We start from the raw sequence: 26848 nt of genomic DNA, 5'->3' as shown, positions 1-26848 counted from the left end.
CACAAAATAGTCGCCCCATTGTTTCCTTGGGGGCCTAAAACGATCCTGCTGAGCCTGATGGGAGTTGTAGTCTTGTTAAAACGATCCTTCCGATAACTGCGGAAGGTCACGCTGAAAGTAAAGGAAATGACCTGGCATGATGCGCAAGCGTTTCTGGGAGTGGTAGTCCAGAAGCCCCGCGGCCCTTCAGGAGAGCGTCAAGATGACAGCGGCCAAGGAACTGCAACTTCCAGGATGCTTTGCGGCTATTCCTTTCACCTTCTTCAGCCCCGCTCGCCACTGTCCCCTTCGGCCCCTTCTCTATGCCGCACAGCCTGTTTAGAAAGGCTGGTCCGGTGGCTGAGCCTGGCGCTGTCCTGAGAGGGAGGGCTCGGTGTGGAAGAGGTGAGGGTGTCCCAAGCCCCTGTCTGGGCCGCGTGTCTAGTTGAACCCACCCTTTCCGCATCCTTATTCTTTCCCTGTCTTTGAGGCATCCCTGCACTCACTCCCGACCCGGTTCTTCTGGTCAGGACCCTTCTTGGGCAGCTAGTGGTGAGCATCGGCAGCTAGTTGAGAACGCAGCCTTTGGTTCTGGACGAGCATGTCCTCTCCCGAGGTCTCTCCAGGCTCTGGTGTGTGCCGTGGACGGGTGACTTCCTGGACGTTCTTCTTGTAGCCTAGAAACATCGCCTTAAGAACCTAGCCCCGCTTCTGGTAGCTGGTTTCCACAGTGCCCCGAGACAAGGAGCGCCTTGCTTGTGGGATTTGTTTTTGTTTTCTACGGGTCCTGTTTCCCCTATGTCATGTTTCTGTTTACCTTTCTTGTCTGTCGCCCTACCCTTGTGGGCTCTCCAGTACAGGTGATGATAGGATCAGACCTCGGAAACATTTTAAACCACGTTGAAACACCCTTTTTCGTCACTCTGAACATTGTACGGGACTGCTTTATGCCTTCTTAGAGTTAGTAAATGTTATCACTTTACTTGCCAAGTAAATCCTGGTCTCTTTTGCCGCTAGAAGTACAAACTGACACAAGGTCTGCCTTTAGTCCATTGCCGTAGTCTGGTTAAAGGTTCGAGAAATTCTGTCGTGGAATATTTGTTCTGTTAGGTGCATTCTGTGCTTATTCGCATACTGTAAAGATCTGCCGTACTTTTCCCAAAAGTGGGGGAAAAAAGGTAGAAGGGTCATGAAAGACAGTGTAGAAATAGTCTAGGGGCCAGAAAAACCTGGATTGTAGTTTGGACTCAGAGTGATTAGGCCTGGTCAGTGGGACTCTCCCAGGCCTACCTTTTAGGATTGCTCTGAGGCCAAGTGAATGATGGAGTTATTTATGAAATTGCACACATTCTAGAGACATGTATTTGTTCTATACACACCTTCAATATTTATGGCTTGGTTTAGGATTTCTTTTTAATTTTTAGGATTGCTTTTTAAATGTTTTTGACCCCCTTTTTGGAGGCTGGGAATTTAGCTCTGTGGTAGAGTGCTTGACTAAAATGTGTGAGCCCAAAGTTCAATTTCCACCACTGCAAAAAAATAAAATAAATGAATTTCTCTAGTTTTAGCTGGGCAGTCAGTGATGGCACACACCTTTAATCCCAGGACTAGAGAGCCAGAGGCAAGCAGATGTCTAAGTTCGAGGCCAGCCTGGTCTACCTAGCAAGCAAGTTCTAGGATAGCCAGGGCTACACATAGGAACCCTGCCTCAAAAAGCAAACATCAAAAAAATTCTCTAAGTTTTATCTAAGGTACCATTTAAGATTAAGTAAAAAGAGCTAATGATGGACACATTAGCTTTCTGCCAGGCAGTAAGCACTTTGCATGTATTTTTAATTTAGTCCTCATTCTTGTTAGGCAGGCTACCTGCTATGCCTTATAAGCATTATAAATAATATATAATATATATATGCATTATATTTTACATGTCAATAAGGTATTGAATGCCTAAACGGTTGTAAAGTTAAGTGTTTATGTTCTGCTAGGCATTCTGTTAGGTTTCCTGAATACTATTTATTTTTCACTCTAAGCGAGTCAGGCAAGATAGCATTTCTCCAAGGCTTAGAAATCATTTACCCTTTGATCCTTAGACCCTGTCGCCATACTTAGTTATTAGGTTAAACCACATTTTTCACTCTTATCCAGGTTAGCTCGAAAAACTTGTTTTTGCAGAACAATACCTAATTTTGGAACAGTTATGAGAAAAATTTGGAAGCTCTTTGCTAATCTTATATATTTTCTTTCCTTGGTCATGATGCCCAAAATTGACCCCATAATTGGCCAAGTGATTAATAAAATAATTGAGAGTTGATAATATAGGCAAGATAGTTCTGATTCTTTCCGTTGTTTCCCCTTCATTTACGGTAGTTCTTAAAGAGCATATGGGGAGAGAGGGACATTTGTTGGCTGTGGTCCACTATAGTGTTCCCAGAGCTTAGAAGAGTGTCTCGGGTTAATACATGAAGTCACTGTTTCTGGGTGGGGTGAGCTTTGGCTGATCTTTGTATGTTCGGCAAACTTATGACAAGTCCTTAGAGCATTTGCCTCTCTTACAACATCCCCTGGGTTTGGGTACCCTTGTCTAACGTGACCCTTCAGGAGGAAGACTACGTCTTGAACTTTTTATAGTTCTTACAACACCTGAGAATATTTGAACACAATAGGGGTTCTAGGAATGAATGTTTGTGTCTAATTGGAGTTTCTAACGTGATCTGATGAGTCTTAATTTCTGTGGCAGGTACTTTACCAGATTCTTTTCTACGTCCCTTATTTCTGGGAGCAGATAATAGTTAACACTTTTTAGAAAGCTCCAAAAGGGACCTGTTCCTGTCTTCCTTTCCCACCAGATGAACCGGACAAAGGGTGACGAGGAGGAATATTGGAACAGCTCCAAGTTCAAGGCTTTCACTTTTGATGATGAAGATGATGAGCTGTCACAGGTAGGTGTCCACAGTGCTAAGAATCATAGTTTACTCTTGAATGCCTCTTGGGAATTTCTTCTCATCTTCAGTAGGCTCATAAGGTTATGGCTCATAATCTTCAGGAAAGCCTGTATGTTAGTCAGCTTTTTTTTTTTTTTAAGTTTATTTTGGGAGGAGGGGAGATGGAATGGAGGGAAGGAGAAAGGCAGGGAGGGAGTTAGTCAGCTTTCTACCCTTTCATGGAAGACCCAAGATAACCAACTGATCCAGAGAAAAGCCTCATTTTGGCTCAGTTTTTAGGGTTCTAAATTATGATTGGTTGCTCTGTGCTTTGAACCTGGGATAGGCAGCAGTTGTGGTGCAGTCATGATAGAACAAAACTGCTTACCTCATAGCCAGAAAGCAGAGAGAAAAAGGACAGCATGGGGTCCCATAATTCCCTTTGAGAACACCCTTCAATGCCCAAGGATCTCCTGCTGGGCTCCACTTCTCAGGTTCTACTGCCTCCTCATAGGGCTGCCCTGAAGTCCAAACTTTTAACATCTAGGCCTTTGGGGGACCTTCAGAATCCAAACTATATAGTGGCCTGTGAGATGGCTCAGCTGGTAAAGGTGCTTGCCATAAGTATAGTGACCTGAGTTTAGTCTCCAGAACCGACTCCTTACAGTTGTCTTGCTTAGTTAGGTGTCTGTTGCTGTGACAAATCCGATGTCCAGAAGGAACTTGGGGCGGAAGTGGCTTATTTCAACTCAGAACTCTCTGGTCACACTCTGTCACCGAGGGAAGTCAGGGCAGGAACCTGGAGGCAGGAACTGGAGCAGAGGAGTGCTGCTTACTGGCTTGCTTATCCTGCTTTCTTGTAGCACCCAGGACCTCCAGGTCAGGAGTGGCACCACCCACAGACGAGTCTAGTGGGTCATTTTCTCAACTGAGGGTCCCTTTTCCCAAGGGCCTCTAACTTGTGTTGACATAAAACTAGCCAGCACCACCTGTCTTTCTTGTGACGTGGAATGGGTACACCTGTACACACACATGATCCATACATGCACATACACTAAATTAAAATTAGAAACAGATACAAACTATGGCCTTTAAAAAAGAGCCAGATGGGGTTGGGGATTTAGCTCAGTGGTAGAGCACTTGCCTAGCAAGCACAAGGCCCTGGGTTCGATCCTCAGCTTCCCTCCCCCCCCCAAAAAAAAATAATAATAAAATAAAACAAAATGACCGGGCAGTGGTGGAGCACACCTGTAATCCCAGCACTTGGGAGGCAGAGGCAGGTGGATCTCTGTGAGTTCGACGCCAGCCTGGTCTACAAAGCGAGTTCCAGGACAGCCTCCAAAGCCACAGAGAAACCCTATTTCGAAAAACAAACAAACAAACAAACAAACAAAAAGAGCCAGAAAGATTATAAAAGCTAACTTTATCCTTCTTACTATTACCTTAAAAAAAAAAATCACAGATTGTTTATTCAAGTGATACAGTTGGTAAAGACCTTGAACTTGTGATCTTCCTGCTTCTGTCTCCTTTTTCACTTTTTTCTTTTCTTTTCTTTTTTTTTTGAGCTGAGGTTGGTTTTTTAAGAGACAGTTTCTCTGTGTAACAGTCCTGGCTGTCCTGAACTCACTCTGTAGTTCAGGCTGGCCTCAAACTCACAGAGATCCACTTGCCTCTGCCTCCTGAGTGCTGGGACTAAAGGTGTGCACTGCCACCATCACCCGGCTCCCTTTTCACGTCTAAAGAATTTTTATTATATGTATTCATGTGTGAGGGTTCACATGAGCCACTGTGTGTTGAGGACAGCTTGCAGGACTCAGTTCTCTCCTTCCACCACGTGGGTCCTGAGAGTTGATCAGATCATCAGGCTGGTGGCAAATGTCTTTACTTTGAGCCATCTTATAGGTTCCTGTTTCTTTTCATTCTCTGCTCTTTTTCACTCCATCCTTCTTTCACAGGGTCTCACCATATCACCCTAGCTGGCCTCAAATTCAGAGATCTGCCAGCCTTTGTCTCTTGAGTGCTGGGATTAAAGGTTTGCTGCTGAATCCACCATGCACAATTTTGTTTTTTTAAACTAAAAAATTTTTCTTTTATTATAGCTGCCTTCATCTCTTGAGTGCTGGCTGGGATTATAGGCATGTACCACCACACCCAGTTTCTATCATTGTTATTTTTGAGATGGAATCTTGTGTGTTTGTTTGACTGATCTTGAATTCTTGGGCTCAAGCCATCTTCCTGCTTTTGTCTTCCTGGAAGTTGGAACCAAAGGCACACACCACTGCACCTTGATAACTTGTTTTTGAAAAATGACCAGTTTGGGAATAGTCATTTTTGGAGAAGTGAGTAATACTCACTCAGATTTGCAGACAAGTTATAGAATGTGATTAGAATTCAAACGTGACTTTGAATCTTCCACCGACTGCAGTGATGTCTACAGTGCAATATGATTTCTAGGTGGGATTTGGACTATAGGTACAGTAACTCCAGATAGTTACTGGCCATCACCGAGTCCCAGCTGCTCAGCCTTCTTGGTTTTCAGTGAGACGGGAGGGAAGTGAGAAGTGCCAGACTACTCTGCTTTATGTCCCTCTACAGTTAAAAGAGTCCAAACGAGCAGTGAACAGCCTTCGAGACTTCGTGGACGATGATGATGACGATGACCTGGAGCGAGTCAGCTGGACTGGAGAACCCGTGGGAAGTAAGCTGAAGACGCCCCACGAGGGGTTCTTGTCAGTGATGAAGGTTGTTCCACTCTGTCTTCCTCAGTGCTGGTCAGAAACAGCTCTGCTCTTCTCAAATGATGCAGCCTGGAAGTTAGCAGCCGGCAGAGCCACATGGAGCAACAACAGTAGTGCCTCCGTGGCTTTCTGGATCTGCTGTGCTGGAGTGAATGGTTGGATGGTCGTTTCAGACTCATGGCGGCCTGTTGACATTGCAGATTCCCAGGCCGAATGTCGTCAACTTAAATAAATGAGCTGTCTGTAGCCAACAAGTTTTAATTACATAATGCCACTTAATTTCTTCATGCACTCTGTATAGGTATACATAGACTATGTTTAGGTAGTATAGTGTGATTTAAAAAAAAAAGGAATTGGTATAGCTGGGTGGTGGTGGTACATGCCTTTAATCTCAGCACTGGGGAGGCAGAGCCAGGCTGATCTCTGTGAGTTCGAGGGCAGCCTGGTCTACAAAGTGAGATCCAGGACAGCCTCCAAAACTACACAGAGAAACCCTGTCTCGAAAAACTAAAAAAAAAAAAAAAAAAAGGAATTGGCTGGGCATGGTGGTGCACGCCTTGGATCCCAGCACTTGGGAGGTAGAGGTAGAGGTAAATGAATATCTTGAGTTTGAGGGCAGCCTGGTCTACAAGCGAGTTCCAGGACAGTCAGGGCTACAACAACAACAACAATAAAACAAACAAAAAAATAGTGAACTAGGGAAAACAACAACAACAACAACCTAACACACGCCTGATCTGTTCAATTAGCTACTTTAATGATTGCTCAAGAAGCGAGAGAGGCAGACCATCTCTCTGTGTATCTGAAGGCTGTTTGGATCCCCTCCGTTTACTCATCCCTTTCTCAATTGCTCTAATGATTAGCCTACTAATTATAATCTTTCCAGGCCTCCTGCTGGCCAGGGCACCAGGGCCTCTTGAACAGGCTTACATTCCTTGAATGTTAGCTATCAAGGACTGATCTGGATGAGGCTTACTTAGCTCTTACAATTCTGCAGGTATCTCATGGTCCATCAAAGAGACTGCTGGGAACAGCGGGTCAACCCCTGAAGGACGGGAGCAGCTAAAGGGCCGAAACACTTTCTACACACAACTACCCAAACCTACTTCTACCTACTCCCTGAGCAGCTTCTTTAAAGGTAAAGAGGGGTGGGTAAGAGGCAGGGATGCCCTTGGCTTCCATCAGGAAGATCCTCGGGCTGACGTTTTCATTGACTGCGGAATTCTCATTTGAGCAGGCAGTTTAGTACTAGAATGGGAGGGATGAGAAATGCCCAGGTGTTAGCCTGGATTTGTAGAGCATAGATAAAATTGACAGCCCCATGTCAGGTACTAAAGAAATCTGCCTAGATCAATATTCCTCCTTGCCTTTTATGCCATCCTCTAGGGGACCTTTGTGTGTCCCTGGTGGGAATGTATAATTGTGCAGCCACTGTGGAAGTTAGTGGGGCATTTTCTAGAAAAGTTGAACAAAGGATTAGCATGTGAACCAGTATCACTTCTCGGTAATTAATAAAAGAATTGAGTACAGGCACTTGAGCAGATGTTTGTATGCTAATATTTGAAGAAGCATTCCCAATAGCCAAACAGAGATAAACACTGTATTTGTCCATTTTGGGCTAAAAGGATAAGCACAACATGGAATACAGATGCAATGGACTGTTAACTTAAATGGGCATGAAAGATATATGGTACAATAGGGATGAACCTTAGGGAGTTATAGGGTGCAATAAACCACAAAAGAAAAATACTGTATTAGCCCACTCACGTTGATGGATAGTTTCCTCAGGGCTTGGCTGGAGGGAGTGCAGAGTTACTGCTTCCAGGCAGAGAGTCTCGGGGACGGCGAAAGTTCTGGAGTTGGATGGAGGTAGCCATGGCAGGACAGTATGGATATACTTCATGCCACTGAATTCTACGCTTAGATGATGAAAGTGGTAAACTTTGTGCCCGCTTCAACAGCACGTGTACTAAATGGAATGATATAGAGTAGCATGGCCTCTGTGCAAGGATTACCACAAATTCATGAAGTATTCCATATTTTTATGTTGTGTGAAACCCAAAAAAAGAAGAAAGTGGCAAATTTTATGTTATGTATGTTTATTTTACCATACTTAAAATATTTCTCTCTGACCCTTGTTTTACTAGGACATGAGATTTCTAAAGTTGAATAAAAGACTTTATTTTATTTTATTTATTTATTTTATTTTATGTCTATGAGTGTTTTGCTTCCATGTATGTCTGTGCACCATTTGCATTCCCGGTGCTCACAGAGGCCAGAAGAAGGTGTTGGATCCCTTCAAACTGGAGTTACACATGGTTATGAGCCACCATATGTGGATGCTGGGAATCAAATCCTGGATCCATGGAAGGGCAGCCTTAACTCTTGACTCTGAACCATCTCTCCAGCCCTGAATAAAAGCTTTTTAAAAGCTGTTTCTCCATATTGGATAGTAAGGCTCTATGTGCCCCGTGTCTTCAGCCAGGTTCGGGTGGTCTGACCTGAACCATTGACATCTTCCTGCTGTGTTCTTTCTCTCAGGCAGAACGAGACTTGGGAGCTTCCAGTCCCTTTCTGATGGTAAGCATCGGCCCCTTTCCTTGATTGCTGACTTGGGGTACAGCCTGGAGAGTCATGGGGACAGGTAGTAATTGGATGAGTGGACTAACTTTCCTTTAAGTCTAGAGACAGTGTCTGGTGCCAAGGGAGGAGGTAGGAGTCACATAGGCTCCATTGCTGGCGTTGACTGCTAGGGCCACAGTCAGGAAAGAGAGGTGTTCTACCTTTGGCTGTGGAGGTCCCCAGGAGACAAATGGTTGTGTTGTTTTTTTGTTTTGGTTTGGTTTGGTTTGGTTTTTCAAGACAGGGTTTCTCTGTGTAGCTTTGTGCCTTTCCTGGAACTCACTTGGTAGCCCAGGCTGGCCTCGAACTCACAGAGATCCACCTGCCTCTGCCTCCCAAGTGCTGGGATTAAAGTTGTGTGCTACCACCGCCTGGCTGAAGGCAACTATTGTAAGAGGAAAGTATTTAATTGCAGCTTGCTTACAGTTTCAGAGATTTAGCCCATTATCATCATGGCAGGAAACATGGCAGTATGCATTGCGCTGGAGCAGTATCTCAAAACTACTTCCTGATCCACAGGTAGAGAGAGAGACTCTGGGCTTGGCATGGGCTTTTAAAACCTCAAAGCCTTCCCCCAGTGACACACTTTCTCCAACAAAGCTGCACCTCTTAATCCTTCTAATCTTTTCAAATAGTGCCAATCCCTGATGACTAAGCATTTAAATCTGTGATCCTATGGGGGCCGTTCTTATTCAGGCCACCAGACGGCTGGATGACCTGAGTTCAGTCCCTATCTCAGAGTTGTCCTTGACCTCCACACTCCTGGTATGGCATACACACACCTGCATATGTGCTTACACACACACACACACACACACACACACACACACACACACACACAGCATGTAGGAAGAAAGCAGGAGAGAAAAGCATGATGAGAAACAGGCTATATAGCTTACATAGCTGGGTGGTGGGGGTGGTGGCGGCGGCACACATCTTTAATCCCAGTGCTCAGGAGGCAGAGGCGGGCGGATCTGTGAGTTTGAGGCCAGCCAGATTACACAGAGAAGTCCTGTCTTGAAAGAAACCAAAAGGAAGGGAGGGAGGGAGGGAGGGAGGGAGGGAAAGAAAGGAAGGAAGGAAGGAAGGAAGGAAGGAAGGAAGGAAGCTGTATGTACAGTGCCTTCAAAATTGGCTTCTGGTTCCTTTTTAGCTCTGTCAGACACAGCTGCCAAAAGTTATGCTCCGGAGCTGGGGAGGCCTAAAGGGGAGTACAGGGTGAGTTCAGAGTTCACTTCCTTCCCCTCTATTGCTTACTTGATTTTAAAATTACATTTATTTATGGTGTGTGTGTGTGTGTGTGTGTGTGTGTGTGTGTGTGTGTGTCCAGGTACAGATGTCAGAGGACAACTTAAGGGGAGTTGGTTGAATCCTTGGGTCTTAGGTTTGGCAACAAGAGCCTCTCCCTGCAAAATCATGCCACCAGCCTTCATTTTGTTTTTCTGAAATCTGGTCTCCTCTGTAGCCCAGGCTAGAGCCTGGTAGTCACCAGATAGTCCATGCTGGTCTGGAACTTATGGTAATTCTCCTGCCTTAGTCTTTTAAGTGTTGAGATAATAGTTGTGAGCAATCAGGTCCAGCTTAAATTATACCTTAATATTAGTGTGACACTTACACAGTATAAAGTACCTTGCTTAATTTTTCCAAATCTGTTACACTCTGTCATGTGTCCCAGAATGACAGGGATACATTCTGAGAAATGTGTTGCTAGGCGGTCTCATCTTTGTGCAAACATAGGGTGTGTTCACACAAACCTAGATGCTATAGCCCGTATTCTACACCTGTTACTTGAGGATATGACCCCAGTTGTGGGTTACTGTACCCTTGGGTATAATGACAAGTGTTTGTGTATGTAAATGTAGAAAAGGTATAGTACAAATACTAGGTGAGGGAGGGGCTGGAGAGATGGCTCAGTGGGTAATGAGTGCTTGGTGCACAAGCATGCCGACCTGTGTTTGTATCCTCAGTGCCCACATAAAAAGCCAGGCATGATGAATGTTTCTGTAATCTCAGTGCTGCAGGGGCAGGGACAGGAACATTGCTAGGCTCAGTGAGAGACCCTGTCTCAAGAGAACATGTGGAGAGCTGATAGAGCAGGATATCCTCCTTTAGCCTCCACATATGTGTGCATGGGCTGGTGTTTGTACCCATGATTGTATCACACACCCACACATACACACACACACTACCAGACAATAGGAAACTTTCAGTTCCATCTTAATCTATTGGACTGTCTTTGTATGTGCACTGGCATATGAATGTATTTCAGCCTCCACTTAGAGTGCGAAAACTGGTCTTGCAGCAGTAGTCCTGGGTTGGGTTTCCACAGCTAGGACAGGACAGAACTCCCACTCAAAGTCTGTACTTTTCTGACACGGGCCTAGCGTGCTTCTTTGCCTTTGCTGCTGCCTTTTGGGAGTTTGACGTGACACTAAGTGACTGTCACTGTAGTCTGGGATGGTGGCGGTCAGATTCCCATGAAGCATACTAAACAAGCAAATTGATTCAAAGGGAAGAAACTATATTCTAAGATCAAAAGGGTGTCGAATGTCTCTCCTTCTCTTGGCTCATGATGCTGAATATTGGGGTGTCTGATGAGACCGGCTGCATATAGAGTTTGGAGCCCTGAACCAGGAGGCGGAGGGTCCTGCGCTTTGTTATTGGTATGTCCCTCTTTAGGCCACCTGTTCCTGTCTGTGTACCCTTGCTCTAGTTCCTGTAGAAACTCAAACCAAGACCAAACTCCAAACAGGACCATTCCAGTTTTATGTTTTTGACCAAGTCTTTCCCCTGGAGTATTTCTCCCCTAGGTCAAAGGTTGAGTTTGAGGCATAGGGCTGCTGCACTAGTAATTCTGAGCCCTCAACGTGTGCTTCATGTGTTGCTAATATTCCAGGACTATAGCAATGACTGGAGTCCCAGTGACACAGTGCGACGCCTCCGCCGGGGCAAGGTAAGGCTACTGACGAGGAAATTCTTGAGCATTCTTTGACAGGGTGGGTAGCATGTTCCACAGGACAGATTTCTTGACTACCTCTCCAGTTCCCATTTCTGAATTGGAGTGGTTTTCAGGAGCAAAGCAAATCCACTAAGGTTAGAAGCCAGCTGCAGAGTCTTTGACTCTCTGGGGTTTGGAGTTGCTTTCCCAGCATGAGGGTTAAACAGTTGCAGATGATATAGCCATGTGTGGTAGAGCACACCTGTAGTCCTAGCACTTGGGCGGTTGAAGCCAAAAAAAAAAAAATGGCAAGTATAAAGCCATCCTGGGGTGCATGGCGAGTTTGAAGCCAGCCTGGGTACACAGTGGAGGCCCTCTCTCAAACTTGCTCTTATCCCATAAGAAAGAGAGTGAGAGGTAATTTTTGTACATGGTGTGGGATAAGTGTTGAGGTTAATTTTTTTCTCTTTTAATATAGATACCGGGGGCTGGAGAGATGGCTTAGAGGTTAAGAGCACTGCTTGCTCTTCTAAAGGTCCTGAGTTCAATTCCCAGCAACCACATGGTGGCTCACAACCATCTGTAATGAGATCTTGTGTCCTCTTCTGGCCTCCAGGGATATGTGCACATAACAAATTATATATATATACCAATCTTTCTTAGCACCGTTGAAAAGACTTTTTCTCATTGAAATTTGGGAGTATGTTTTTTGAAAATCGGTTGATTATTTAGTGACAGTCTTTCTGTGTGACATTCTAGGAAAGGCAAAGCTACAGTGGCTGAGAGCAGATGAGTGTTTTGGTGGGCTAGGAACAGGAGGGCATTAATGCCAGCATGGACATAGGGGCAGTTTAAGGGTGGTAGACGTGTTCTGTGTCTGTTGTAGGCACTTTCAAAGCTGAGCTTTGCCTAGGGTGAGTTTTATTGTATGAGAATTACACATGAAGGGAAAGTAAGTGATCATCTGTTGGCTTGGCCAAGACTTGAAGGCTTTGGTGTCCTATAGGGCATCTATCACATTGCACTAGGCAGGGTGTGGTAGGACCTCTGGCTCACAGCACAGAGACCATCTGTGACTATAGAGGTTTCCTCCAGATGCTTCCTTTCCCTGTTACCCTTCTCTCACTATCAGCGACAAAGGAATATGGGCAGCGGCTCCCTTACCTACTCTCTGGGCTCTTTCTCTGCAGGTCTGCTCACTAGAACGATTCCGCTCCTTACAGGACAAGCTGCAGCTCCTAGAGGAAGCAGTAAGCATGCATGACGGAAACGTCATCACTGCAGTAAGTGTGAGCTTTGCTAGCTCTTGTTCAGTAGCTCCTGAAAATTCAGTCACAACTGCCTTAACAGTGGGTTCTCAGACAGCTGTGCTCCCGGCTCAGCCGGTGGGACACGCGTTCTATGTGGAACTGTTAATTGTTACTGGAAAACAGAAGACTGCCTGCTCTATCTTATGTAAGGTATTATGGCAGCGGAACTGTGTGAGAGTAGTTTCTCAACAGATAAGAAGTGGAGTATCTCTCAGCCAATGTGTATACAGTGGGCATGGGCATGTGGACACCTAGGACACAGCTCAGTTCCAAATGTCTAGTCTTTCCTCTTGTCACACAGAGAGGGTGTGCTCTGCCTGCAGTGATTTGTTGGCAGACTTTCTCTGTCCTGCCAGTCAGCTCTGTCCTTCCAGCTAGCTCCCATATAACAGAGACTTATTATTAATTATAAATGGTCTGCTAATAGCTTAGGCTTGATACTAACTAGCTCTTACATCTTAAATTAGCCCATATTTCTTATCTGTGCCCTACCACATGGCAGTACCTTTTTTCAGTATGGCGTGTTCATCTCCTGCTGCATTTGGCTGGTGAGCCTGTGACTCCTCCCTTCTTTCCAGAGTCCTCTCAGTTTGGCTCTCCTGCCTTAACCTCTTCCTGCCTAGCTATTGGTCAATCAGATCTTTATTAACAGCAACACATCTTCATAGTGTACAAAAGGATTATTCCATAGCAATGATTCCTCACAAGTTGCTGGCCTCATTCCTAGACATGAAGTAGTCAGGGCAGCCTTTGGGTATGAAAGAATGCACAGTCTTTGTCTCCTTTCCTCTAGGTTCTGATCTTCCTGAAGAGGACCTTAAGCAAAGGTGAGCATGGTTTGAGGGAAGTCCCCACTCAGTAACACCTGTAGCTTTTATATCACCAGGATCAAGTCTGGTTCAGAGACAGCTGGGGTGGCCTGTGACTTAAGAGCTTCATACCTCTGAGGGTAGCCTTTAGGGTGGGGGCTGTATTAGCTACCTCTCACTGTTGGGAACACTCGGGCTGTGTGCTTGAAGAAGTGAGAAGTACCCGCTGTTAGTATTATTGAGAACTCAAAGGCTGACTGAGTGGCTATGTGTTGCTCTAGAGAAGTTGTTCTCAACCACATCAGATATCCTGCATATCAGATATTTACATTATGATTCATAACGTAGTGAGATTACAGTTATGAAGTAGCAACGAAATAATGTGATGGTTGGGGGTCAGCACATGAGGAACTGTATCAAAGGGTGCAGCATCTGGAAGGGTGAGAACCATCACTCGAGAGCACAGAGGCTGTTGGTGAGTTGAGATCAGAAGAAACCATTGTTAGCCGTTGCTGGGCTTTCAGGGGATGCTGTGGATATGTGAGTGGAGAAGCCAGTCTCGGACTTGAGTGCCAGGTAGCTTTACTTCTTTCCCAACTTCTTCCTACGTGCAGAGATCCTCTTCCGAGAGTTGGAGGTACGCCAGGTCGCCCTGAGACATCTCATTCATTTCCTTAAAGAAATAGGGGACCAAAAGCTGCTTTTGGATCTCTTCAGGTAAGAGCTGGGCCTCTGCTCTATGAGGTTTATTAGGTGCATTTTCAGAGCACTCAGGGCTGGGGTGTGCAAAGAAAGTGAAGACACTGTCCTGTTCCAGAAACACCTAGAAAACAAGATCTTGAGATGTGTTGGGGTACTGCACCACCATTAAGGCTGGCAGTACAGCAGGGGTGTTAGGAATCAGGCCCCATAGGCAAACATACCTGGACTGCATGTGTGCTGTTAGGTGTAGGTGTATCTTGAGCAAGTCACTAGACTTCTGAGAGCGGCCTTTTCTCCTTGTGAAATGGAGGTGGTGATGTCTACCACACAGGCTAAGACTGAAGTGGGTAGGCTAGCATCACTCTGTTGTATTAGTGTTTGCTAAGCATTGGCTTATGAAACACCGGATTAGAGGTCTCCTCTTCTTGTTCAAGTGACGCCAGCGAGAAGTGCAGAAAACAAGGGCTATAGTTTTCAGTCTGGATCACACATGGAAGCTTCACAGCCGCTTTAGGAGGCTAGGTGAGAGGTGGGCTCTCTGCTTGGTTGCCTTCTGCCGTCTTTCCTTCTCTTGTCCCCCTCGGTGGGGATGAGTTGTGTTCTTGGATTAAACTGTAAGCGTGTATTATCCTTTCCTTAGGTTTTGTGGCCCAGAGTAATTCACTTACCCTGTGGCCAGAACAGTGATGAGCTGTCCCAAGGCTGATGTGGGAAAGCAGTTTACCTGGTTAGGTCAGCAGGAATTTACCAGAGAAGACATGCTCACAGAGGCAGGCTGTTTGCTCTCTCTGGCTTTCCTTTCCTGTCAAGAAGTCTTGTCAAGCATCACTTCTGTATCAAGTTGTTGTTAATTATGGTCTATTCAGAATAAGAAGGAAATGGACCAACTACATTAGACTCTATACATGAACAAAATAAAGAATTGTGTGGAATGTCTGTTCTCAAGATTGTTTTGACAGAAAACAGTGTTTTGATTCTGAGTAAAGAAACATGGTCTAGGGCAGTCTGTTTAAGCTCTTAGTGCCCTGCCTGTTTCATTTGTTAGAACATAGAGAAAAGTAGATCCCTGAGTCACCAAGTGTTTTGAAGGGGTAGAGGTGGAAGAAATGTCAGATTAGGGTACCACATTATGTAGAGGCAGTGGGTGGACCTGTGTTTCTTCTAGAGATGGTCGGAAATGCCGCTCCTCAGTACATTAACTCTCCTGCTTCCTTCTGCTTTCCCAGGTTCCTAGATAGAACAGAAGAGCTGGCGGTAAGTGTGGCGTTTGTTTCTGTTGGGAGTCTGTTTACCAGGCATCTAAGCCAAAACCCAGCCCAGCCGCCAAGCTCTCCTGCCAATTGAATTGTTTCCTGTCTTTTGTAGATTAGATCTAGAAGACAGGTATCCAGGAAATGATACAACCTGCCATATTCCCCAAGCACACACCTAATCGTCTATAGTCCAGGAGAGAGCTTTGGGAAGAAAGGATTTGGGTTTCTAGAGCTTGGGAAGATGGGGAGATCCACTTTATCAGTGGATACAGTGCTCGCTGTGCAAGCATGAGACCTCCGTTCAGATCCCCAGGACCCGTGCAAAAACTGGGTGCAGTGGGTATGCGTCCATTGGCCCAGTGCTGAGGCAGTAGAGACTAGAATCCCAGAGGCTTGCTGGCCTGGTAGTCTGCCTTCAGGTGCAGTGAGAGACCCTGGCAGGATCAGGTGGATGCACTGAAGAGATGGCTCAGAAGTTAAGTGTCTTGCACTTGGAGAGGACTAGAATTCTGTTCCCAGCATTTGTCAGGAAGCTCATAACCATCATAACTCTAGCTCCAGGGGTTCTGATGTCTTCTTGCTCCTCAAGCATGTGTGTATACACTTAGAATACATCTATAAAGAGATAATCTGGAGAGCAATAGAGAAAGAACCAGATATTGGCCTCTGGCTCCTTCATATACATAAACACAGGCAAGTGCACACACAGACATAACACATATACGCATTTCCTTAGAGCTCGCTCTCTATCTGTCTCTCTCTCTGGCAGGCATATATATGTGTGTGTTTGTGTATGTGTGTGTGTGTGTGTGTGTGTGTGTGTGTGTGTGTGTGTGTGTTTGTGTATGTGTGTGAGTGTGTGTATGCCTCTTTTTGTGCTCATATGTGTGCTTACAAGTGCTATACCTCTGGGTGCTATCCAAGCTCCCTCTCTTCTAAGGAGGCATAATAGCTTAAAATTCTTCTCTGTTTTTTTGTAGCTAACCCATTATCGAGAGCATTTAAACATTCAGGACCCTGAAAAACGAAAAGAATTTCTTAAGACTTGCATTGGGTAAGTGTGCGGAAAAGCAGTCTTATGTAGCTGTAGTCAGGAGAAGAAAAGAGGATGGAGTGGGTGGTTCAGAAGGGAAAGGCTAACAGTGAGTCACACGGCACTATTGGAAGGTTGTCCCCTCAGTGCCTCTCAAATACTAGTCTCCAGCTAAGTTGTCACTGGGATAGACTATTTCCCTAAAGCTGAATGCACTGGCTTGGAAAGACTCTTTTGTTCTGGGACTTTGTTTCTCATGTATCCCTCCTTTTAGCAATAAAATTGGTGGTGTTTTCTTAATGACTTAATGTAATAAAGTTAAAAAGTGACAACTTTTTATGGACCTTGTGCATTTTCCTGTTACGGGTCTTGAAGCTCACAGTCTCAGGACTGCTGCTGCAGTGTGAGCTTTCTCCAAACACAAGTCCTCCTTGTAACAAACAAAGCCAGATGTCACTGTTCTGATGGGTGCTCAGTGCTCTGGCAAGTCCAGATGTCACTGTTCTGATGGGTGCTCAGTGCCCTAGGAAGTCCAGATGTCACTGTTCTTCTGATGGGTGCTCACTGCCCTAGGAAGTCCAGATGTCACTGTTCTTCTGATGGGTGCTCACTGCCCTAGGAAGTCCAGATGTCACTGTTCTTCTGATGGGTGCTCACTGCCCTAGGAAGTCCAGATGTCACTGTTCTTCTGATGGGTGCTCACTGCCCTGGGAAGCCCAGATGTCACTGTTCTTCTGATGGGTGCTCACTGCCCTGGGAAGCCCAGATGTCACTGTTCTTCTGATGGGTGCTCACTGCCCTGGGAAGCCCAGATGTCACTGTTCTTCTGATGGGTGCTCACTGCCCTGGGAAGTGACTCATTTTATTGTTGCCTTGCCTTTGCTGTAGGAAAGTGCTTCCTTAGGTCAAGCTGCAATGTGCTTCTCAGTATCTTTCCATACAGCTGCATAGTCTCCAGTAGCCCCTGCTCCTCAAGGTCCAGTATTCACGGTTGTTTCAGTCATTCCTTACGGAAGGATTTCCAGGGTCACATTTAGAATTGCTTGTCAGCTGGGCATTAGTGGTGCACACCTTTCATCCCAGCACTTGGGAGGCAGAGGCAGGTGGATCTCTGAATTCAGGGCCAACCTGGTCTACATAGAGAGTTCCAGGACAGTCAGAGCTACGCAGAGAAACTCTATCTCAAAAAACAAAACCAAAAACAAAACAACAAAAAAGAATTTGCTTGTCTATGAGACATCTAATTTTAATGTTACCAGACAGATAGCACGGCTCACACTTACCTGGGACAGTAACTAATTTCAAAATTCTTTCTACAGTGATTAGAGGAACAGGCATCATTGTCTAAAGCAGTGGTTCTCAATCTGTGGGTCATAACCCCTTTGGGGGTCCCATATCAGATATTTACACTACAATTTATTTTTTTAAAGATTTATTTATTTATTCATTTATTTATTAGGGGTCCCATTCCAGATATTTACACTACAATTTATTTTTTAAAAGATTTATAGATTTATTTATTTATTTATTTATTTATTTATTTATTTATTTATTTAGTGCGCAGTGTTCTGCCTACCAGAAGAGGGCGCCAGATCTCATTATAAATGGTTGTGAGCCACCATGTGGTTGCTGGGAATTGAACTCAGGACCTTTGTAAGAACAGCTAGTGCTCCTTTAACCACTGAGCCATCTCTCCAGCCCTACACTACAATTTATAACAGTAGCAAAATTACAGTTATGAAGTAGCAGCAGGAGTAGAAATAATTCTTTGTTGGGGGTCACCACAACACGAGGAATTGTATTAAAGGGTCACAGCATTAGGAAGGTTGAGAGCCACTGACTTAAAGGATAGATTTCAGAACTGAGGGTTTAAGGGTGCCTTTCACTGTTATGTACCCCAGACTGGCTTTGAATTTGCTATGTAATCAAGAATGACCTTGAACTCCTGAACCTCCTAGATTGACCTCACAAGTGCTGGAATTAGAAACGTGTGCCACCATACCTGCTAAAGATAGTTTTGAAGATGGAGTCCTTGATGTTTCTGTAGATTGGTACAGTCTTTGGATATTTGCCAACCTACCACTGTGCTATATAATTTAATTTGCTTTGGGTTTGTTTGTTTTGGTTTGGTTTGTTTTTGTTTTTCGAGACAGGGTTTCTCTGTGTAGCTTTGCGCCTTTCCTGCATCTCACTCTATAGCCCAGGCTGGCCTCGAACTCAGAGATCCGCCTGGCTCTGCCTCCCAAGTGCTGAGATTAAAGGTGTGTGCCACCAGTGCCTGTCTTAATTTGCTTTTTATTGCTCTGCTTTAGAAATAGTTAACAGATTAAGTAGAGTTCAGCAAGACAAGGCACAGAGTGTTGTGGGCATGTTGATGACGAGCAGCTATGGCTCACTAGCTTTGTGACCCACTCAACAAATACCCATCGCCCCAAATAAGCATTTGCAGCTGTGCATTTGTGAACTTTCAGGAGATCCCTTTTGAGTTTTCAAAATCTCAATCGCTCGCTCTCTCTCTCTCTCTCTCTCTCTCTCTCTCCCTCTCCCTCTCCCTCTCCCTCTCCCTCCCTCCCTCCCTCCCCCTCCCTCCCTCCGTCCTTCCCTCCCTCCTCTTGAAAAAGAGTATCATGTAGCCCAGATATTCTGATTCTCATGTTTCTACCTTGGGAAAGCTGGGATAATGGGCATATACCGCCTCACCTGGTCTGTGCAGTGCTGGGGATTGAACCTGGGGCTTCATGCATGCTGGGCACATGCTGCTCCAGCCAAGCTCCATCCCCAGCTCCAGTTGGCAAATCTCACATGCAGCATCCAGGCCAGAGTCTACTCTGTTTTCTGCTTTTCTGTCCCAGAGGATGCTGTAAGGTGCATTGAGATCAGACTTGTTAAAACTAGGAGCCGCAGAAGGTTTTAGCGAGCAGTTGGTTTCATTGGGCTTGCTTTGCTTTTCACATAGAAAATGGTACTAACCCTGTGCCTTTACCAGTTTGCCGTTTTCAGCAGAAGACTCTGCGCACATACAAGACCACTACACGCTCCTGGAACGCCAGATCATCATTGAGGTTAGACTCCTTGCCTCTGCTTTCCTCATTCAGCATCTAGGCCACTCCTTTGCTCTGTGCATGCCATTTTCTTTCCTCTCTGAGTTTCCTTGATTGTTCTTAAGCATCCTTTTTCCTCTTGCCTGCTGCTAGCCTGGAGGTATTTCCTGTTTCATTTTTATTCCAAATTGCTTGTGTCATATCCACTGCCTACATTTCTTCTCTCCCTCCCTCTCTTCTTCCCTCCCTCCCTCCCTTCCTTCCTTTCTTACTTTGTTTCTTTTCTTTCTTTCTTTTTGTTTTTGAGACAGGATCTCATAGAGCCCAGGCTGGCCTAGAACTCACTATGTAGTAAGGCCATGAACTCCTGATCTTCCTGCTTCCCCCTCCCAAGAGCCAGGATCACAGGCATGCAGCACCAACCTGAGCTGTTGAGATCTCTTAATTAAACTTAACATCTATGACCCGTTTATGGATTTTAGTCCTCCTGGGATATCCTAAGCGATTTCTATGTTTTTCTGTTTTGCTTCATTCCTAGGGTGGGAAACAGAGCTGCTATAGTAGTACAAGTTTTTTTCCCTGCCTCTCCCCATGGACATTGTTCCTTTTTTCACATGGCTTCCTCCATCACAGGTAAACGACCGACATCTAGAGTCTGCGGGCCAGACTGAGGTCTTCCGAAAGCACCCCCGTAAAGCTTCCATTGTCAACATGCCACTGGTGACGACGCTCTTCTATGCCTGCTTCTATCACTACACAGAGTCCGAGGTACAGATGGAGTAAGCATTGTCAAATCCAGTGTTGTGAGCCATGGTCAGTGGGCTTGTGTCGTTTTCAGAAGTCACCCAGAAACTTCTCAAGCCCTCACAAGAGTGAGCCCGAGGGACAAAGGTTTATGAGGGTTTGGGTGGCCATGTGTGGTTGGCATGCTAGCAAAGCACTGGTGTCTCTGGCTCCCTTAGCAGTGACATAGAGAACAGTCATATGGCTATGGATTGCTCTCTATTTGAAGAAATTAATTTTATGTGGATTGGTGGTTTATTTTACCTTCATGCAATGCCTGGTACCCATGGAGGCCAAACAGGATATCTGATCCTCTGGGACTGGAGTTACAGATGGTTGTGAGCTAGCATGTGGGTGCTGGAAATTGAAGCCAGGTCCTCTGAGGAGCAGCCGGTGCTCTTGACCACCGAGTCACCTCTCCAGCCTCTTTTCTTTTTTAAAAGTTTGGACTTGACTTAACCCTCACAAGTATGCTCGTCTCTTTCTTGAATTATCAGGAAAATGGAAAAAGCACCGTGCTCACTAGTCTTCTTCCCGATGAAGTAGGTTGTGTGCTTTCTGTTAGACTTGAGGGAGACCTCCTCACAAATTGATCTCTGGGTTTGAGGGTTTACAATAAGACACAGAGGCCGAGTAATCGAAAAGAAAATGGGGCATTGGGTGCTGTCATTGAAGTCTCTCCTCCCTGTCATCCTAGGGGACCTTCAGCAGTCCCGTCAACCTGAAGAAGACATTCAAGGTAGCCTTGCAGTGACTCTTTTGTAAAGTAGTGTCAGGTGTTGCATGGAGTGGGTGTGACATGGTAACCCTGTGTGTGTCCCAGGCTAGTGGGGGAAAGCTAGGAATTTGTGTGAAGTGATAGAGAACGCTAATGCTGCTGTGTGCAGTGGTGTGGGCTTGGAAGATAGGGGTGTTTTGATGACCTGAGAGTTTCATTGATTTTAAAGGTCAGGGTCAATACCAGCAAATAGAGATACTTCCCTAACATTTCAAAGCGTTTAATGGATGCATTTGTATCTCCTCTTACTTTCTCCTGGTTTCTGCTCTTCAGATCCCAGATAAACAATATGTGCTAACGGCCTTGGCTGCTCGTGCCAAGCTTCGAGCCTGGAATGATGTTGATGCCCTCTTCACCACAAAGGTGGGTGTCCTGACATTTGTGCGTCCGAGGCCTTTGGAGCGAGAATGCCTTCATAGGCCTCTCAAATTCCAGGTGCCAACAAATCTTCCAGCCTCTGTGTTCCGAAATTTTAAATGTAAAGAAAATCTGAAAGAAGAATCTAGTAGCCACTGTCCCTCCTTCCTAATCGATTAACATTTTGCTATATTATTTAGCTCTTACTTTTTTATATACTTCTTTTTGAACCATTTGAAAGTACACAGTTTGTATAACACTTTTGCTTCTAATAGTCAAGTTTTTATCTCATAAATATCACATCTCAAGAAATTTGATATTAATATAATTATATTATCATAAATATCTGCCATATATACATCACTTTTAAATTAACTCATTACTGTTTTTAGGTTTTTGGGGTTTTTTTTTGTTTTTTGTTTTTGTTTTTTTCGAGACAGGGTTTCTCTGTGTAGCTTTGTGCCTTTCCTGGATCTCACTTTGTAGACCAGGCTGGCCTCGAACTCACAGAGATTCACCTGGCTCTGCCTCCTGAGTGCTGGGATTAAAGGTATGCGCCACCACTGCCTGGCTTGGGTTTTTTTTGTTTTTGTTTTTGTTTTTTAATTTATGTGTATGAATGTACCATGTGAATGGAGCTATATATGGATAGTTATGAGCCACCAGGTAGGTGCTGGGAATTGAACCCAAGGGTCCTACAAGAGTCTCAAGTACTCTTAATCTCTGAGTCATCTCTCCAGCCACCATTTACAGTTTTTGTACTTTAGGATCCAGTGATAAATCCTTGGATGTGACTGTGGTCTCTGTTAATTTTTACACACACACACACACACACACACACATATATATATATATATATATATATATATATATATACACACACACATATATATACATATAAATATATATATTTAAACAGTTGATTGCTGTGTATTATAAAGTGTACAGTATAGCATTTTGATTTATATAATGGAATGATTATTATTGTCCAAGCTAGTAACATCTATCCTACATCATCACTCTGCGTGTGTGTGTGTGTGTGTGTGTGTGTGTTAATCCCCTTAAATGCAATTATGGTGAATTTCTAGTTTAAGGTATCATAATTAGCTACAGACTTCCTGCTGTACCTTAGAACTGAAGGTTTATCTATTTGTATTACCATACCCTTTATCCCACTCCTGCTTTTCTTTCCCCTGAAAACCACTGTTTCTGTGTATTTGAGATTTGGGGTTTTTTAAAGATCTTATATAAATAAGATTATGTAGCTTCTTCCTGTGTCTGGTTTACTTCCCTTAGCATAATAACCTCTAGGTTAGTTCATGCTATCATAAGTAGCAGGATCTTCTTCAGAGTGGACACACACAGGGTTACCATTCCACTGTGTGTGTGTGTGTGTGTGTGTGTGTGTGTGTGTGTGTGTGTGTGTGTATTGTATATATATGTACACACACACATATACACACCACAGTTTCATTATCTATTCTATTTTTCTAATGATAGACACCTTTTTCATATTTTGGGCTATTGGGGATAATGCTTCAGTTTATCTAGGAATGGTGACATTAATTTTTTTTAATTATATTTGTTTATTTTGTGTGTGTATGTGTGGTTTTTCTTTCTCAGGATTGGTTTGGTTATCTGAGATCTTTTGTGGTTCTATACAAATTAGTTTAAAATATAAATATAAATATTTTTTCATTCTAGCCTTGAGAATTTTCTAGTTTTTCTTCTTATTTATCAATTAGTTATGTTAACTACTAAAGCAAGACATGCTAATGGAAAAACCCAGCACTGTATACAGAAGTGTGTGATGAGTCAGGAGGGCTGGGACTATGCTCAGTGTGGCGAGTGCATAGGTAGGTAGCATGCAGGAAGCCTGCTCTCATTTCCCAGCACAGACAAGAAGAGGTTGGTTTTCTGTTGTCTACCTGCTCCCGCCTCACTGGGGAGGGACTGTTGTCAGAGTTCCCAGACCTTCCTGCAGTTCACAGACGACAGTTGCATGTGCGTGTGAAGATGGAGAGCTAGACTCTCTCCGTACTGACAAACTCAGGCTGTGTTTATTAGTCACCACTCATCCATTCAGGGGCTCCTGCCCTCCGCAGTCCTTGGCTTTTCTGAAAATCGTCTCTCACTGTTCTCCACTCCTCACCCCTTCCCTCCCCCTGCTTTTCCCTCACTGTTCTCCACTCCTCACCCCTTCCCTCCCCCTGCTTTTTCCTCACTGTCTCCTCCCCTCACCTCTTCCCTCCCCCTGCTTTTCTGATCATGACACAGTCACCATGAGGCCAGTGTGTTGGTGATGTCTGACCCACCCACTGCTCTCCTGCCTTTCAGAACTGGCTGGGTCACACCAAGAAGAGAGCGCCCATTGGCTTCCATCGAGTCGTGGAAATTTTGCACAAGAACAGTGCCCCTGTCCAGGTAATGGCTCTGAAAAAAAGCTAGTGGTGGGGACCTGAGCTGTTCTCATTTTCTTAATGGTAGCACTATGGCTGTGCTGGGCCTTGAGATAGAAAAGGGCAGCTGGGAGCGTTCCTTTACAAGTACTCTGAGACCTTTGAGGAGCAGCTACTGTGTTTAGCAATATGGAGAACTGTGCACTGTTCCGATGACTCAGGAGGCAAGGACGTCGAGACATGAGGCATGCCCTGAAACAGCTCTAGAGCACTGCCTAGTGGTCTGTGTATCTGGACTGCTCTTCCCTTTCCTCCTGAGGCAGCAGGGACATGCTGCCAAGCATCACCTCATTTCCCACTGCAAAACCATGGTTCGTAATGGTAGTCGCAGACATGGGGTATTGAGCTCTTCCTTCTTTAGAACATGTTTTTTCTACCCAGGGAACCCTGTATTTTCATCACTAATCAGAGTACTTTCTCCCACAGATACTGCAGGACTATGTCAATCTGGTGGAAGATGTGGACACAAAGCTGAACTTAGCCACTAAGCTCAAGTGCCATGATGTTGTTATTGATGTGAGTCCCCAAGGAGAGGACCCTGAGTTAGGTCTGGGTGGATAGTCGGGGAATACAACATTTGCCCCAGATCCCGAAATGCTCCCAGCAGTTTTGACTGAACGAACAAAACAGTCCGGCAGGAACCAGTTCGGAGACCAACATCCTTGTGTTGTTCCAGTCTTCCAACTGAGTTCAGTCAGCTTTTAGGTTGAATCTGGAGTCATCAGAACTGAATCGAGCTGTGTAAGCTCTGTGGCCTTGTCTCCAGCGTGGGGTTCTGTGGGTGCTTTACACGCATCATCTTACTGTGATCTCTTGTCCCCCCTTGAGCCCAGGGGCAAAGGAGCAGTGGCAGAAAGAGTGGCCCCTCCCTAGAGCGGCTGAGTAGGGAATTGATTGTGTTTTGGTGTACAGACCTGCCGCGACCTGAAGGACCGTCAGCAGTTGCTTGCCTACAGGAGCAAAGTTGATAAAGGATCTGTTGAGGAAGAGAAGATCGATGCCATCCTCAGCAGTTCGGTGAGCAGCTCCACTTACCCTCTGGTGAGCCTAGGGGACCGTTCAGAAAATAGCATCAAGTGTAGGCTCCCGAGACCAGGCAGGCCACTTAGCCAGGCCACTTAGCCAAGCCACGTGGACACAAGACTCACCTGTGAACTGAAGTAGCAAAACCACCGTTTTGAACAGCAGAAGTCACTCTTGAAATAGGAAATGATAGAAGAATAACCTGAAGACCTCAGCATGAAGCTTAGCTGTGATTGCTGGTTATTGTTAGACCTAGCAGATAGCAGGAACTACAGAGCACATGATACAGACTCCATGTCCAGGCTGTATGTTCCCTCTAGGACATGGTTGTGACCTGCCTGTTGGAAATAAGAAGGGAATGAAATGGAATTAGTTATTTGGGAAGTCCAGCTGGTTATCTCTCACAGGATGAAATCACTGAGCTTTTTGTTAACATAGAACTTAGTATTAGGAATTTTGACACCTCTGCTTGGTCACTAGTGAATCTCTACAGTCAGGAGGCCAGAGCCAGGTTAACACTCTAAAAACCAGCAGTCTATAAAATACAGAACAGGTATTTAATCTATCTCTGAATAAATGAACTCCCACATACTAAAAGGAAAAAAAATCTTCTTGGGGCTAAGTAGAGCATTTAATCAATAAAGTACTTACCTTGCATACACAGGATCTGAGTCCATTGCCCAGCACCCACATAAAGGCTGGGCATGATGCCATGTGCTTGTAATCCCAATACTAGTGAGGTAGAGTGAGGATCCCTGGGGCTCACTGGCCAGCTAGCCTAGGCTAACTGATAAGTTCCAGGCTAGTGAGAGATCCTGTCTCAAAAAAAACAAGGTAGATAGCATCTGAGGAATGATACCCAAGCTTGACTTCTGTCTTTAACCCACACATACGCACACAGAGAGTTAAAAATAACCTTTATTGGTGCACGTCTACAATCCTGATCCTTGGGAGGCTAAGGCAGGGAGATCAGGAGTTTGAGCTTAGCCTGGGATGTACACTGAGTTCCAGGCTAGACTGGGCTACATAGACACACCCTATCCCAAACAACAAAACTCAGCAGCGCCCACATCAACCCTTATTCTCACACCCTCCTTCATGGTAGTGATAAGTGAGAACTGATCATACCTTGTTGTATGCCTTTTCCACAGCAAATTCGATGGAAGAACTGAGCGTTGTTCGCTGTCCTGAAACCTGCCTCACTTCTTACTTCTTTTCTGCCTGTGAAGATAGAGGGTTCTTTTCTTGGGAGAGTCCCAGCATCAGCCACATGAACCTGCCACCCGCAGGCAGGGCCTGCTGCTTTGGGGACAGAAACCAGCATCTGAGCCCATGAACTTCAGGCTGGTGTGTCCAAGGGATATTAGCTAAAGGCCAGTACCTGAGGCTTTGACTCCCAGCAAAGATGCTCTGCACCTGCTGCTGTGGAGAGGTGGGAGCCCATCAGGTGTCTCGGTCAGAGAAGTGACTGCCCCGGAAGGACATCTGAACTAAGAGCTACAGTGTCACAAGGCGGTCAAGACAAGCCCTCTTGGCCACTATGACCCAGGACCCGGTGTTAGACATTGACATTTCTGCTCTAAAGGAAGTCAGAACTGAATGGACTCTTCAAGAGCCGCAGGAAAGGATACCAGTATTGCTCAGGACCTGCTGGAAACCAGACTCAAATTCTCAAGCACAGGGCCACCCATCTTATGACAGACGCTTCCTAGACGTGGTATCTTCAGCCAGGATCCATCCGCTGTCCCTGTCGAGTTTTTGTTCATAACTTAGGGTCCCGCTCTCCCTGCACACTGTGGGTGGTGCGCCATCTGCTGATCCTGTCCCTCCTCCGGTCTCAGATACAGTCTTGGAGTTCAGACCCCCCCGTGCTGAAGCACTCTTTCATGCAGACACCATTTCACCAGAAGCAGCCACAAGTCTCAGCTGAGCTAATGTGGCCCAACTTCACTCGACATCTCAACAGAGGTTTTGTTCCCCACTCGGCCTGCTGGGGACCTCAGCAGTGTTAGATTCTGCTCTGGGCCTCCCTGAACTGGATTTCCCTGACATGCCTACACTCCTAATAAAACTGTTGCAATCTTGGTGCCTTCTCTTCCCTA

At 45.2% G+C, this 26848-nt stretch overlaps 1 protein-coding gene and 1 pseudogene across 2 annotated transcripts; both read left to right on the top strand.

Moving 5' to 3' along the window:
* The first annotated feature begins 180 nt into the window (after positions 1-180).
* On the top strand, positions 181-26848 carry Vipas39 (VPS33B interacting protein, apical-basolateral polarity regulator, spe-39 homolog). 2 transcript variants are annotated; one of them, XM_036206215.1, is made up of 20 exons: positions 181-384; positions 2826-2918; positions 5496-5598; positions 6636-6776; positions 8180-8218; positions 9414-9478; positions 11157-11213; positions 12389-12481; positions 13302-13335; positions 13932-14034; positions 15246-15273; positions 16253-16326; positions 19292-19367; positions 19980-20114; positions 20827-20868; positions 21181-21270; positions 23602-23688; positions 24150-24239; positions 24636-24740; positions 25898-26848. In XM_036206215.1, exons 2-20 carry the CDS (start codon positions 2826-2828, stop codon positions 25916-25918), a joined length of 1476 nt encoding a protein of 491 aa, XP_036062108.1. In that variant the 5' UTR covers positions 181-384; the 3' UTR covers positions 25919-26848. The 2 variants fall into 2 exon arrangements, with proteins under 2 accessions (XP_036062108.1, XP_036062110.1); XM_036206217.1 differs by lacking the exon at positions 11157-11213 and having other exon boundaries at positions 12422-12481.
* On the top strand, positions 7584-7682 carry LOC118595891 (annotated as a pseudogene).

Source organism: Onychomys torridus, chromosome 14, assembly GCF_903995425.1.
Source record: "Onychomys torridus chromosome 14, mOncTor1.1, whole genome shotgun sequence".
In the NCBI taxonomy this organism is placed as follows: domain Eukaryota; kingdom Metazoa; phylum Chordata; class Mammalia; order Rodentia; family Cricetidae; genus Onychomys; species Onychomys torridus.
This window is presented reverse-complemented; position numbering and strand designations above follow the sequence as displayed.